A 15191-nucleotide genomic window follows, 5' to 3' on the forward strand; every position below is an offset into this window, starting at 1 on the left:
CTGTTTGGGAAGAAGGATTTTGATTCTTTTTTCTTAGGAATAACCAAGATTAGTTTTCTCTGAGTTAACTTTTGGGAAACATAAAGTTAGACTCTATAGACCTCACCAGAATGATAGAATTGAGTAGAACCTAGTACATCTGTATATGTAATAAGTAATGTACAAGGATATAATTGTGGACCAAAGTATGTATTAAAATATCTTACCTGATATTTTTATGCATCATTATATTTGCAATTGACGTTTATGTGTTTCTTGTAATCTTAATAGGCCACCAATCGTAAAACACATAATTATACCTCTAAGAGAAAACACTGGCATTTGCACTGCATCATTGATTATAAAATTAACTCCATTTCATAGCTATTAAACTAGAAAAAGTGCATCTTAAAATTAGTGAAGCATAGTATAGTTGACCCATCAACACAGGGGTTGGGGTGCTGACTCACACACAGTTGAAAATTCACATACAACTTTTGACTACCCCAAAACAACTGCTAATCTGCTGTTTTCGGAAAGCTTTACTAATAACATAGTTGATTAACACATATTTTTTACATTATTTATATTATATACTGCATTCTTACAATAAAGTAAGCTAGGGAAAAAAATTAAGAAAGTCAGAAGACAAAATGCATTTACAGTACTGTATGTATATTCATTGAAAAAAAATCCACATATCAGTGGACCCATGCATTTCAAACCTGTGTTGCTCAGCAGTCAGCTGTATTTTTGTTTGTGTGTAAAGATGTATCTGATTTTTTATTACTCTAAACATGTTTACCTTTATTTTCTATCTTTTTCTCCTAGTCCAAGTGAAGTTCAATTCCCCACAAACTGCCTTTTGTTTAAGATCTGCTTAAGAGTTTTAGCATTATAACAAAAAGGAAAGCCCATTGCCAGAACCATTAACTTGTGCTTTGCCTAGTTAGTACTCCTGATTAGCTTTGGTTCCTATGCCCTAATACCTTTTCACAAACAGGTGTTGTTTTCTCTTTAAAAAAAAAAAAATCCTCCTATTTTTTTTTTAAGATTTTATTTATTTATTTGACAGATAGATATCACAAGTAGGCAGAGAGAGAGGAGGAAGCAGACTGCCCGCCGAGCAGAGAGCCCGATGTGGGACTCGATCCCACGACCCTGGGATCATGACCTGAGCTGAAGGCAGAGGCTTTAACCCACTGAGCCACCCAGGCGCCCTAAAAATCCTCCTATTTGAAATATTTATCATTCCTTTTTGTTTCTTTCAAGAAAAGCATCTTCCATTTTTTCCTTATTTTTCTCCTTCTAAGACCAAAAAGATTACCATAGCAATTAAACTTAGCTGTCTTTAGCTCTTTTTCATATCTATATGTCCACTTATTTTACTTTATAATTAGATTCTTTATCAGTTTAATTTAAGAAATTAAATGCCTTCAAGTTCTTTGAACATGTTCTGCTTGTACATTTTTCTTAGAAGAGGGTTCATTGCTCTTAAGTACTTCTCACAGGATTCCATGACCCAAAGATGAATAATGGTGATGTAACATCCACTAGAAGGTTCTTCTGAAGTATACATTCAGACTCCCAAGGTGCATCATACTTGACATAGAAGAACACAGGGCAGGAGGCACATATAGCCTCAGGACAGCATCTGCTATCTCTTCAGTTGGAGTAGTAAGAAGTACAGAAGTCTAGTTTTAAAAAAAACAATAGATTTCCATGGAGAAATCTTCTTGACTGTGATAGCATGTCATGCTTCAAATCAAAAGGATTTGGAGGATAGCTACCTGCTTTTTTAAAAAATAAAAATGTATTTATATTCCATTCTGATCGAATAAACTTCCATACATGCTCACATTTAAATCTTTTAACAGATATCTGGATAAGCACCTAATGTACTATGCCACAGCTCAGGAAATAGATGTGAATAAGAAAAACATGATTCAAGGCCTCACAGAATTGAGCATTTGTAGTATGATGTGTAGGATGATATGGTATAGTACAAAATGCTGGTGGAGTAAAAAAAGATAAGGCTTCTAACCCCAGTGCTATCCTTAATCCAACTTCAGAAACATTAGTTACAGCAGAGATTTTGTTTCTTTTAGTATAGTTCACAGTTCTGGATCAAGGAATTATTACTAATACCTTTGAATCTTATACTGACACTTAAGGGACTCTTTGCCATTGAAAGAACACTGTTATAGTTAATGTGTGTAAAAATGTTTTACTTAAAACATAAGTATCTGAGGTTGGCTCTCAGACTTTGAAAAGTTTGTCTTTATTCACTTCTTTTTCAGAGTTGATATACAAAGAAGTTATGGACTTGGAGGAGAGAACCAAGAATGGAGTTATAAGGGGACAGCCCTCTCCTTTAGGTTGGTTACAATATAAGCTTGGTTAAGGTTGCAGTTTACTTCTTCTGTTGTAATCTTCAGTTGCAGTTTACTTCTTCTGTTGTAATCTTCAGTTGCATGAATCCTTCAGTTTTTCCCATTTCTACCACTGTTCTTGTTCAAACTTTAAGAAGTATAGGGAATACAATTTGGGTAGTTAAATCTGAAAGCACTGGTACTTAATACCAAGCACTGGTATGTTATAGCACTGGTATGTTATACCAATACATCATACTAACATATTGGTAACTGATTTCATAAAATGTACATCTTTTCTATAATACTGACATTCCACTAAAGAAGAGGAATTTAAAACCTTTTTCTATTGGCATTGTTATCTTTAAAGAAGAATTTTTTCACAATTCAGTATACTTACCAGGATTTTAATAGTCTTTACTTTGGATGAACTGAGGTTTCATTGAAGAATCTGGTACATGTGATACTAAGTTACCATCTTTCTCATTTTGGTATTTTTGATTTGCTAAATTAAGGCAGTAACAGTAAAACTGCCATTAGAAATCATTCCATAGGGTGCCTTGGTGGCTCAGTTGGTAAAGCAACTGCCTTTGGCTCAGATCCTGATCCTGGAATCCCAGGTGGAGTACTGCTGCTTTTGGCTCCCAGCTCAGCAGGGAGTCTGCTTCTTCCTCTGACCTTCCCTCTCTGATGCTCTCTCTCTCAAATAAAATCTTGAAAAAAAAAAAATCGTTCCATATCTAAGAAGAAAATTGGTTTGCAGGAGTTAACACTTATGAAAGCATAAAGCATTGGGGGAAAAGTTAAATGGTAGGTAACTTGTATATATTAAGTGCATACTACACGACAGGCACTGGTGGTTTATGTACTTTATTTCATTCAAACCTTACCTAAGGCCTCAGGGAAAGGATTATTGTGCACATTTTACAGATGAGGAAACTAAAGTTCAGAAAAAGTAAATGAATATAAAATTACAAATATGTAAAAAAAAAAGCTACTACTTGAAGCCATGTTTACCAGTAACTTCAGAAGGCATGATTTTTCCAGCATCTCATATGGTCTTTGGCTGACAGCAGACCCTTGGCTACAGACATTAGGGCAGCTTTAGAAAGAGATGAAATTTGAATTGAACCTTGAAGGCCAAGTAGTATTTGACAGATAGTCTTGAATTTGAGTAAAACAATAACATTTTAATCATCCCTCTAAAACTCTTCTACATTTAAAAAAAAAAAAAGATCCTGGGGGTACAGTTTTTAACTATAGTTTCAAATGCCCATTCTGCTGTACTGTAAACATTTGTTTAAATAATTTCTGTGGCTTTTTATAACATTTTTTGTTTTATTTATGGGTTTTAAATTATTTTTTTAAATCTTTGATCAGGATTGAGTTTTCCAAATTATAATATAGATTCTATTGAAAATATAAATTAATTTTGACAGCTTTTACCTACAATATAGTTGTAACAAAAGCTATTTATAAATGCTTTAATAGCAAAATTAATTGGCATTGTATTGATGTATAGTAGTAGCATAAGTAAATTATTCATGTTGGAGATTCAAGTGGGTTTTGAAAAGTCCATTATTTGGAGACTTTTATACTTCAGAATCCTATCCCAATGAGTGGTATATCTGAAGTGTTGAATGTTTGAATAAACTTAATTTCATGAGATAGAGCAGTTGTATCTGTTCTTAATTTATTTAAAGAAATTGGTTCTTGACACTGGATTGTGGTTATAAAATAAGTGGAAAGGACAGGATTATAGGTTTCTAGACATTTTCTGTATTCTCAGTTATAGGGTGCAGAGAAAACTGTTAGTGAATCAAGCTGTAATAAAAATATTCAGTTGATTATATGTAAAAACAGAAGAAAGTGTTTGACAAATTAGAATATCAAAGAATCACAATGCCATTTCAACTTGATTTTTAAAAATGAACAGTGCCTGGGTGGCTCAGTGGTTAAACATCTGCCTGCTCAAGTCAGGATCCCAGGGTCCTGCCTGCATCGGGCTCCCTGCTCATCAGGAAGCCTACTTCTCCCTCTCCCACTCCCCCAGCTTTTGATCCCTGTCTTGCTCTCTCTCTCTCTGTCAAATAAATAAAATCTTTAAAAATCAAATACATAAATAAAATGAAATATATTATTTTTCCCACTTTACTGTTTTTATTTTGGTTTGGATAATACTGCAGTGAGTTTGCTTGCCTTTGAGGGTGTAGAGACTTACTTGAGAGGGAAATGACCCAGCTACCTGAAATTAACCATTTTTCCTATTATTGCCATTCAAATATTTGAGAATTTACTTGATGGCTTTAAAGTTCGGGGAAAAAAACCAAGTACTTTTCTTTTCATAGATAATTTGGTTTTCAGATAAAAATTAACCACTTAATGCATTTAGAAGTTAGTTTTTGGGGTACCTAGCTGGCTCACTTTGGTAGGGCATGCGTCTTTTGATCTCAGGGTTGTAAATTTAAGCCCCACATTGGGGATAGAGATTACTTTAAAAATAATTTTAAAAATAAAATAAATAAAAGTTAATTTTTATCAAATTAAGAAGTTTGAATAAAATTTGGATTAAGAATAGAGGCATGAAAATGTATATTTGGTGGAACCTTTTTACCATTTGAATATTTCACTACCAGTCTTAGAAGCTAGTCATTGTATTGTGAACTCTTCAGTCAGAACAGGCACATTCTGTAGTGTCCTATGGATGGAATTTGAAGTAGAGGGTCACGCCTGAAGTATACTCAGTGTGCTTTTTAGTTCATTTGACCTTGTGTCACTTGCTCTGTCCCTAATGTTTCCATTTTCTGTTTCCCAGCACCCTCCCCAGCATCCTAAAGATTTGCATATTCCCAAGCCCCTGGCTATTTCCTTGTTGCATTTGAAGACAAGCTCTCAGAGGATAAAGTATTCTGTTGTTCGTCATTAAAATAGTAGTATAATTTCAAACACTGAAATGCTGGGTTCTGGAGCAGTAGATTTCCACTGGCTTTGTTTTTAGCATCTTTGAGTGCCTCAAATGCAGCCCTAGAAATTCTTACTTCTCAATTTGGAAACCATTGCTTTTATTCCATAAACATGTTCTAAAGAACTACAGTATAACTTTCATTATTTAATAAACTCAAATTTGCGCTGACCCTTATTTAGTGATCCCATACTTGAGAAGTACTTACCAAAAAAAAAAAAAAGGTACTCACTTAGAACATAAATCGCTTTTAACATATTCCCCCCGCCCCACATTCCCTCCTGTTCCTAACCCAGCCCCCTTGAAAGGACTTCTCTATTGATTATATATTCCTGTTCCTTTTTTTTTTTTTTTTCTAATTCAGGAGATGCTTGTTAGCTATACTTTCAGTAAAGGAAACCATCTTCTCCTACTTTATCTGTTTAAAAAATCCATATTTGCTCTTGTCAAGTACGTATTGGAGTAAAAGTAACAAGACTTGAGTTTACCTAAGGCATTTTAGTGATCCTGCCAAGTCATGTAACCTCACAGAAAACAGGACAATTAAACTAAGGGGCCCTTTCTTTTAAAATGATTTTAGCCTTTGTCTTGGCTTTTGCTTTAAAACAAGATGACTAGGGGGCACCTGTGTGATTCAGTAGGATTAGTGTCTTGACTTTGACTTCAGCCTGGGATTTGAAGTCAGGGTCCTGGGATGGAGCCCCAAGTTGGGCTCCCTGCTCAGCAGGGAGTCTACTTGTTCCACTCCCTCTGGCCCTTCTCCTTCTCATGCTCTCTCTCACTCTCTCTCTCAAATAAATAAAATCTTAAAAAAAAAAAAAAAAGTACCAGAATACTGTTTGAAGTTTACAGTGAGAAGATAACATAAGTCATTTTTATTAAGGCAGTAGTTTTTAACTTTCTGGGTCATGTATCTCTTTGAGATCTCTCTGACAAAATGCAGTACAGACACTTTTGCATGTATTACCAGTATTATTCACGCACAACCTGATGAGCCTTTTCAAAGCCAAGAGAAAAAAAGGTATTGACCACTGACCATGAGAGGTAGCCAGTACAGTATAGGTAGTTCAGTGTACAACTCTGTCTGCAACTGATTTGCTGTTTTGTTTCTCATAGCACAGGTGCAGCAGTGATCAATGGCTCTCAGCATCCATCGTCATCATCGTCTGTCAATGATGTGTCTTCAATGTCAACAGATCCGACTTTGGCCTCAGATACAGACAGCAGTCTAGAAGCATCAGCTGGACCTCTGGGCTGCTGTAGATGACTACTTGGGCCTTTGGGGGGTGGGGGGATGGGGAGTCATTTAGTCATTGATAGAACTACTTTGAAAACAATTCAGTGGTCTTATTTTTGAGTGATTTTTCAAAAATGTAGAATTCATTTTGTAGTAAAGTAGTTTATTTTTTTTAATTTCAAGTGATGTAATTTAAAACTTAAGTTGTGTTTTAAAACAGCAACAAAACTGTATTGTATTTTGCTGTAATTAACTGTATAATGTAAACCTAATTATTTTATCATGGTTTAAAATTTTTGCATATTTGCTTTATCTTATGCTGCTGATTTTTTTTTTTTTTTACTGAATTTGTAAAATTTTGTTTATCAAAACAACTATTATGTGGTGACTTGCCTATATCATGAATTATTTAAGATTTTTATAGTTTTTTTTTATTAGAATTTTATTTCAGATGTTTTGTTCATGATGCTATCCTTCAGGGTTATGTGCTTATCAATGAAATAACCCCAGAGGAGTGAGGGAAAATAACCTGTAGCCAGTTGTATTCAGGAATAACTACTGTAAATGATGAACGCATTAAAAAACCTCCAATATTTGCTACTTGCCAATCCTAATTACAACAATTGGTAGGTACCCTACATTGTTTTTTGGCAAAGGCCCCATCATCTAAATGGCAGTATAACTCAGAGCATGTCTTCGAAGATGCTGGGCGTCTGCTACCACCGTCTTATTCCCGAACCGCACACAACAAAAGTAAAGTTCAAAGAATATGGTATTTTCTGCAAATCTGTGGCATGCTCAAAGCTTATGATCACATAAAGTCAAGAGGATACTTCATGAATAATACATTTCAATGCAAATAAACAGATGGTTCACTTCTACTAGCTATGAGCCTGTTTTTGTATACACTGAGTTAATCTCAGGCTGTAGGTCCCAGCAGTGGTCTTGAGTCTGGTCTTTCCCTTTCCTGCAGCCTCAGGCCCTCAGACCTTGGACCTTTCTGGTTTCCTTTCACAGTGTCAGTCAGTTGAGCACCAGTTCTCAAGGTGTTTTCTGGCCATTTGATTCTACCTGTAGCATAATCATATTTATACTAACTGTTGGGAGGTTCCAAAGCCTACTTCAATTCTGGAGGTGATGTATCAAATGAGCAATATACCTACCGTTCATCTGAAAATAGTAGCACACAGCCATATATAGGATATCATTTTCTAAGGACTGTTTCTTCACATTGAGCAGAGCAGGCATAAGTGGTGGTTATTTAGTCTGAGTCTTTGTTTTTTTATACCTGATTTTCAATAAAACATGCAATGTGGATGTTGAGTAGTGTAAGAATGGCGCTGCTCCTGACAAGTGTATGTTAACTGTTTACATTTTATACCTGCAGAATTCTTTCTCCACAACTGAATTTTTCTTAAGGAAATGTCACTGAAGTTTCATAATCTCTGAAATACAAGTTCTCTGTATTGCCCCCAGGCACCTTTTGTTATTTTTTAAACAAGAAGGATTTCACATAATGAACTGGGAAATGGATACTTAAGTAAGTGTCAAGGTTCTAGGCAGAAAGCCCGTGGGAATTCATGACCAATAGGAGCCAGAACTGGCGCATCTCAATATGCAGTGTCTGAAAGTTCGCTTGGCATGTTGTTCGTATATGTAGTGCAAGATTCCTTTTGAGTTAGGTATTTTAGGTTATTGTTAATGTGCAATATTTAGGATTAAAATACATTAGCCTTTTTCTATGCTTTGAAATAACAGGTTTCTTTTTGACGGTTTCAAGTCATGATTTCTAGCTTCTTGAAGATGTCAGCCTTTTTATCAATCCCTTTTCTATTCATACAACATGGTGCATTAATTTTATTAAGCAAATTAGAATTTTGAGACTATAACACCTCTTGAAGTATAGAAACAGAATTGGATTTACGATTTTTAGCAGAAATTTGAGCATGAGTGTGTACTTAGTTTGTATTTGGCAGTTAATCAGCTTTATTTTCCCTAGGATAGATTATTTCACTGTTGCACTTTAACAATTGACATGCTTTCAGAAGTTTCCCATATTTTCTGTTTGATAGTAGTAAGCCATCTCTGTTGTTAGAGAACTTGATTAAGAAAGGAAAACCAGGTGTTCTTCTTGTATCATTTGTTGTAAATGCCAGCTCCTCCTTGCCAACCAGCATGTTTCAGTTGATTCAGAGAAAAGGAATTCTTAATGTAGAATTAATTCTTAATGTAAACTAAAATACTTAACAAATTCTATCCTGAAAAGAAAGTCTGTTAAGTGTTGCGTGCCCTAGGTTTTTAAAATGCAATATCTAAATGCAACTTTCCCTTGTTTCTTAAATCTGTTAAGCTAAAGATGTACTGGTTCTTTTTATTTCACAAGCTTTTTTGAACCTTTAAAATATCTTAAACATTTGTGTGTGATTTTTTTTTTAAGAGAAATTACAAGTAAGATTTCTGTCAAGCAGTACTTATGTAAAGCCACCTTGCTTCTCTTATAACTTTGGTTTTTCAACATTATATGTTATACCCAGATCTTACGGTCAGAAAATTATTTTGACTAAGATTTATTATACAACTTTATATTATTTTATTATTCAGCTTTGGAGGAAAGAGACACTAATTCTTTCTACACAGTTCTTCCTGGTTACTACTCTGTTACTAATGTATACTGACCATTTGTAAAATGATTGTGTTGTTGGGATTGCTTAATTATAATATACATAAATAGAGCATCTCAACTCTTTTCATACTGTTTGCTGAACAGTTCTCATTTTGTCACACACCCTTGGCTGTTGATCGTTCCTGGTATGCACTCTTCCAGGTTGGTTCAAGGCACAGTGCTTTACACCAGACTTCTAAGAGAAATGCCAGCCTTTCAAATGAGGGGGCTACCACACAGCCCCCTTCATAGTACAGAGAAGCTTGATGGTATGCAAAGCAGTAAACTTTCCTGTAAGCCCTTTCATTATTCTCTTCCATGTTAATCCTGCTGTTTTGTCTAAAAAGATGAGGCTGAAGAGGACATCAGTGTCTGATAGATCAGCAGTGGGCAAGTAAAACTGTTTTTGGGGTTACAGATAAGACTTGATTTATACTGTGGGCCAGTATGTGCTATACATATGAAGACATACCTGCTCAGTGTTGCCTAGGCACAAGCCTGCACAACATTTTGAGGTAAAGACATAGTCTATTTTCAAAAATACTGTTGTAGTTTGTTTGTGAGTGTTCTTTAGTCACACATTAGCTGTAGTGTGAATGCATGAAGCCCCATGACCCCAGTAAACTTCTCTTCTCAGTAGAAAAACCAAACACCACTGTTCTGTCATTAGCAGCCCTCTGAAATGTTGCCTCCATATCCTTTACATGTTAGTGTACATTGTATTTCTATGATCTCTCTTGGGTTTTTCCTGAATCAGAGGAAACTGATTTTTCCTTAATAGCAAGAAAGATGAAGAGGTAAAGGGCATTGAAGCAGAAATGTATAGTTTGGGGTACGATTAGAAAACTCACAAGGAAAACAAAAGTCCTAATTAATTTCAAACTAACTGCTCTTAGTTAAGTGCTCCTAAGGAGAGTCCTGTAAGAGTAGCAATTTCTGGTCATTTCTAGTTTAGATTCTCTTCGTTCCTGAAACTTCTGAGAAATATTACCTGTGGATTAGTTTTGCACAATGTTCTATTCTCACAATAACTTACAAATTAAACTAGGTTTTTATTAAACTACCTCACACTAATTTTCTATGCTTTCCCAAGTAAGCTATTGCCCTTATTGTAAGCTCTTTACTGAGTGTGAATTATAAATGTGTGTTAAATACTTTATAGCCAGTGTCGACACAATACCAATAAGTGTGTAAAATATATACCTTGCATCATCAGTAAGAGAGACTCACATAGAAAATCTTTCACTGTATATCTTGGAAAATTGTGTTAGATGTGTTCGTTGGACATTATTATTGTCTGTTTTTATAAGTAGAAACCTGCTCGTGATACCAGTCCATTCTTTACATTTTACAAAAGGAATAAATCTTAGTAAATTTTACGAAGAAATAAATTACTTTTGTAGGCCCGATATTTGGTATATTTTTGAGAAGCTCTTAATCTTTTAGCTGAATGATGAAGTTAAACTGAACTAGCTGTCTACCTGGACTGTGACATCTATTTTCTCATTACAGTTTATCCTGTTCAACGGGTTTTAAAACCTGGAAACCTACATAAGATAATTGACATTTGCTTTTCTCCCTCTAGGATACCATTCCTTCCTCATTCCTGTTCCTTCCCTGTCTTCCATTCCCTCTCCTTCTCCTCTAGACAAAACAAAATGGGGCACTTTGTAGGGAATGCTGAGATAATTATTGTGGTTTTTAATCATTCATGCCCTAGTCATTAAACATGCACCACTGGAATGTAAACATTGTTACCTAGTATGTTAATTGGTTATAATATTTTAAATAAAAAAGAAAAAAGTGGTATGAAAAATATGAAATTAAGAGTTTTTTCATTGAAAACAAAATTCTGGGTAATTTCAAGATTTCCTGTGGATTGGGATTAAGAGGTAAGTAGTACTAAGGCTCCTTAGATTTGGGGATTTATATAGAGTGGAAGAGCCTAAAATATCACCCTGGTTTTCTGGTTTGTCTGGTCTTGGTTTTCTTTGTGTTTAAAATCTCCAGAGAAACTTTACCTAAAAGGAATTTTGTTCAGTGCCCTTAACCTACTAGTTCTTGGTAACCATGTGGGAGAACAGTCATCATGGCCACTCAATCAAAATAAGTTTAAAGAGGGTCTATTTCAAAATAAACTGGGATTTCAGCTTTGAGTGTGTTTTCACCTTTGCCAAGCGTATATTCTCTTTGTGCTGGCCGCACTGCTCTGTGAGTATCAAGATCACTCATTATATACATCTAGGATGTCTCTACAGGACTACACCCCTTTATCTTGCTCCGCATGCTCCAGAAAACCATCTTATACATGCTGTCCCCACCCTCACATGCACTCAGACTCTCCTGCTCTGAGGAACGGAGAGGACCGGAGGTAGGTCTTTACCTGATCACTGCTTCTCCATCAGCTGATGTGGTTGCCAGCTTCGTGCGTGCACTCACTCTGTTTTATCACAGTCATTGGAGAGGCCTCCAGGGAGAGACGGTGGCAAAAATAGACATCAAAATGTTGCGGCAATATCCACCCAGTTGTAATACCCTAGTGATGCTAAATTAGATGGGAGTAGTTCATCCTTTCCAGGCTAGGTACTCCATTTATTTTAGTATTGTATCTTCAAAGGTCCATTGACTTCATGTAAATAATCTATTTGATTATTAGCGTTTAAAAATTTTTTTAGCTTTACCATTAATGAACCAGGATGTCTTTGAACTCTGAAATTAAAGCACTTCAGATATGCTTTGTTAATGTTAGAATTCTAACATTTAATTTTGTCAGTTGATGAATGCATCAGTGTCTAAGTTCCTCTGTTGGAAGCTGGGTTACGGTAATGAAAGATAGAAAAATGGATGACAGTTTGGTCAGCCTGATTGAAATAGTGTTGTGTGGAGGAACAAGAACCATGCTGAAGGAACACCGGGAGAGATTGGTCAGAGGAAAGGAGGGTTTTACAGAGGAGGCATTTTTTGAGCCTGGGTATATGGAAGAGTATTCCCAAGTTAAGAGAAAAACAGGAGGTTTAAAAGTGGGTTCGTGGGCAAGGAATGTGGAATGGCCAGCATGAATGAAGAGAATAAAGTCAGAAGTTGGGGATCAGAATTGAAACATTTGGAGAAATTGTCTTCATTTTAAAGGCAGTAGGAAATTGTAGTTTGTGAGAGAGAGTAATGTGACCAGACCTTTGTTTTAGGAGGGACATGTGTCGTGGGAACAAGCTGGTTAGACTGGAGGTCTGGTGACTGGGAGGCCAAAGATGCTCAGCTGAGGGAGCTGAGGTCCTTTTTGCACAATGAGAATAGAAGAAAGAGGACTCAGGTTGCCATTAGCTAGGTGAAATGGCAAAGATTAGCATTTGGGGCTGAGCTCTAAGGATTTGGCAGCACACAAGATGTGCAGGGAAAGTAACATCCAATAGTGTATTTTCTAGTTTGCACATCATAGTTTGAAGAGGCCATGATGGAACACACATCAGCTTGCCACTTAAATGTTTCAGAGTGGGGGAAAAAAGGAATATCTCCCTTATTGAATATCTCTCCAGTTTCTTCCATTGTGTGGTCTGTGTCATCTGCTTGTATGGCTCATAAACCATTTCCGTTAGTGTTATTTTGTGGATAGAAGGAAAAAGGGAATTCCTGTCGGGTATAACATATGTAAGGCTTAGTGTTACCTGGATAGGTGGGGGCATAGATCTGATTGCTAAACGTTGAGTGGTGAAGCAGCAGTAAAGAGGACTCTTGTAAAGTTGGCAGGAAATAGAATCATGACACGTGTTGAGAAAAATAGACTGAGGAGCCAGAACAGATCAAAAAGGAGGAGCTAAAAGCACATGTGTCTTGAAGAGACAGGGTCCCAGGGACCCCCAGAGAGGGTGAGACCTACTGAATCCTGTGACTCCAGGTTAGCCTGAGCTCCAGATGGAGAGTTTGGGCCATCTTGGACAAGTCTCAGTTTTGTTGAGCCTGGTGCTGCTTTGTTTGTCACGTGAGGATGGGTGATGGTCTCACAGGGCTACTATAATGATGACTTTGTGTACTTTTATAAACAAATAATTAGTGTAGGAGTGCCTGGATGGCTTAGTGGGTTAAGCCTCTGCCTTCAGCTCAGGTCATAATTCCAAGGTCCTGGGATCAAGCCCACATCGGGCTCTCTGCTCATCAGGGAGCCTGCTTCCCCCCTCTGTTTCTGCCTGCCTCTCTGCCCACTTGTGATCTCTCTCTCTCAAATAAAATCTTTAAAAAAAAATAATTAGTGTAAGCAAGTGCAATTGCTGACTATAATCTTGGAAAGGAATAGAAATGGTTTAATGTAAAATAAGTAGATCTTTTTAAAAAATGGTTTAATGTAGAGAAATGTTGAAGAGCAAAGGAGAACTTTTGTAGACTCTTGACCTTCAAGTCCTTTTTCCATCCCATGTAGTCCCAGTCTTTGTGTGGTTGGTAAGAATTATTCCTGAGAGAAATGCTTCAAAATCGATAGGGTTTTTTTGTTGTGTTTTGCTTTTTGTTTTTAGAATTAGAACAGTTAAGCATTTTGTTTTGGTTCTGTCTCATGTACCATTCCTGCTGTTCACCCCATTCCAGCGGAGCCTCCTCTGTGGCATATATTGTATATCCTCTGTGCACAAGCTTTTGCTTACTCCTGTATTTGCCTATTTTAAATCATTACTGCTTAAGAATTAGCTCAGATAATTCTCTGATGAACCTTCCCTGCCATGACATTTTCTTTCACATACCCAGTGCATGCTTGTTAACTCATTGATTCATTTGTTCACTCATTCCCCAACTTTTTTCCACAGGATGTAAGACAGCAATATATTGTGGGCCTTTTAATGTTCTGTGTGGGCACCCTCTGTGCTTCTCTTCAAGATGCTTCACTCTGGAAGTCCTTGGATGGAAGAACCTGTCTTGACTTCTATCTAGAATGCCTTCGAGGTAGGTGTTCAATAAATGTGGGGCTGGGTAAGCCAATGACTAGAACCTATTGTCATCTATGCTATTTTTGTCCTCTGAAATGCAATATTCATGGCCCTCAAAATGGGTCATGAGGAAACTATATACAGCACTCTGAAATTACTGTAGTAATGTGAGCATGGGCTCTAATGCCAGATACTAAAGTAGAATTCTGACTTCACTAGTTGCCTTACCTATAGCAAATTCCCTAAACTCTCTGAGGCTCTTGTTTTCTCAGAAGAGGTTAGAGGGAAAAGGTGACTCTCATACAGAATTAGACGATGAAGGAGATGGTTTTCTTACAAGTGCGCAAGATGATTCTGGTATGCTTCCCCGCTCTGTCCGTTATCACCTGCCTTAGAAACCTAAATAGAAGGCTCCTGGGTGGCTCAGTGGATTAAGGCCTCTGCCTTCGGCTCAGGTCATGATCCCAGGATCCTGGGATTGAGCCCCTCATCGGGCTCTCTGCTCAGCGGGGAGCCTGCTTCCCTCTCTCTGCCTGCCTCTCTGCCTACTGGTGATCTCTGTCAAATAAAATCTTTAAAAAAAGAAAAAGAAAAAAAAAAGAAAAGAAACCTAAATAAATATCCAACTTTCCACCAAGAGCAATCACAGATGAGGTACAGGGAACATCAAGAAAGAGGCATGCCCAAATGACAGAGAATAAAGAAGCTGAGCAAAAGAGGGACAAACAGCTACTGGACCACGAGGGGAGAATTCGAGAGATAAGTGACACCATAAGACGAAACAACATTAGAATAATTGGGATTCCAGAAGAAGAAGAAAGAGAGAGGGGAGCAGAAGGTATACTGGAGAGAATTATTGGGGAGAATTTCCCCAATATGGCAAAGGGAATGAGCATTAAAATTCAGGAGGTTCAGAGAATGCCCCTCAAAATCAATACGAATAGGCCCACACCCCATCACCTAATAGTAAAATTTACAAGTCTCAGTGACAAAGAGAAAATCCTGAAAGCAGCCCGGGAAAAGAAGTCTGTAACATACAATGGTAAAAATATTAGATTGGCAGCTGACT

At 36.8% G+C, this 15191-nt stretch overlaps 1 protein-coding gene across 11 annotated transcripts in view; it reads left to right on the forward strand.

Annotated features, from left to right (window-relative positions):
- The window catches only part of MAPK8 (mitogen-activated protein kinase 8), a 99483-nt gene extending 90185 nt beyond the window's left edge, over positions 1 to 9298 (forward strand). For 10 of the 11 annotated variants that reach the window (XM_059397974.1, XM_059397975.1, XM_059397978.1 and 7 more), the window contains 2 exons: positions 2280 to 2357; positions 6435 to 9298. In XM_059397974.1, coding sequence (XP_059253957.1) covers positions 2280 to 2357; positions 6435 to 6580 — 224 coding nt within the window. In that variant the 3' untranslated portion in view covers positions 6581 to 9298. Of the gene's footprint in view, positions 1 to 2279; positions 2358 to 6429 lie in introns of all 11 variants that reach the window. The other variant, XM_059397982.1, reaches the window with a different exon arrangement.
- The last annotated feature ends 5893 nt before the right edge of the window (positions 9299 to 15191 follow it).

The sequence above is a fragment of the Mustela nigripes genome, chromosome 4 (genome assembly GCF_022355385.1).
Source record: "Mustela nigripes isolate SB6536 chromosome 4, MUSNIG.SB6536, whole genome shotgun sequence".
Lineage (NCBI taxonomy): Eukaryota > Metazoa > Chordata > Mammalia > Carnivora > Mustelidae > Mustela > Mustela nigripes.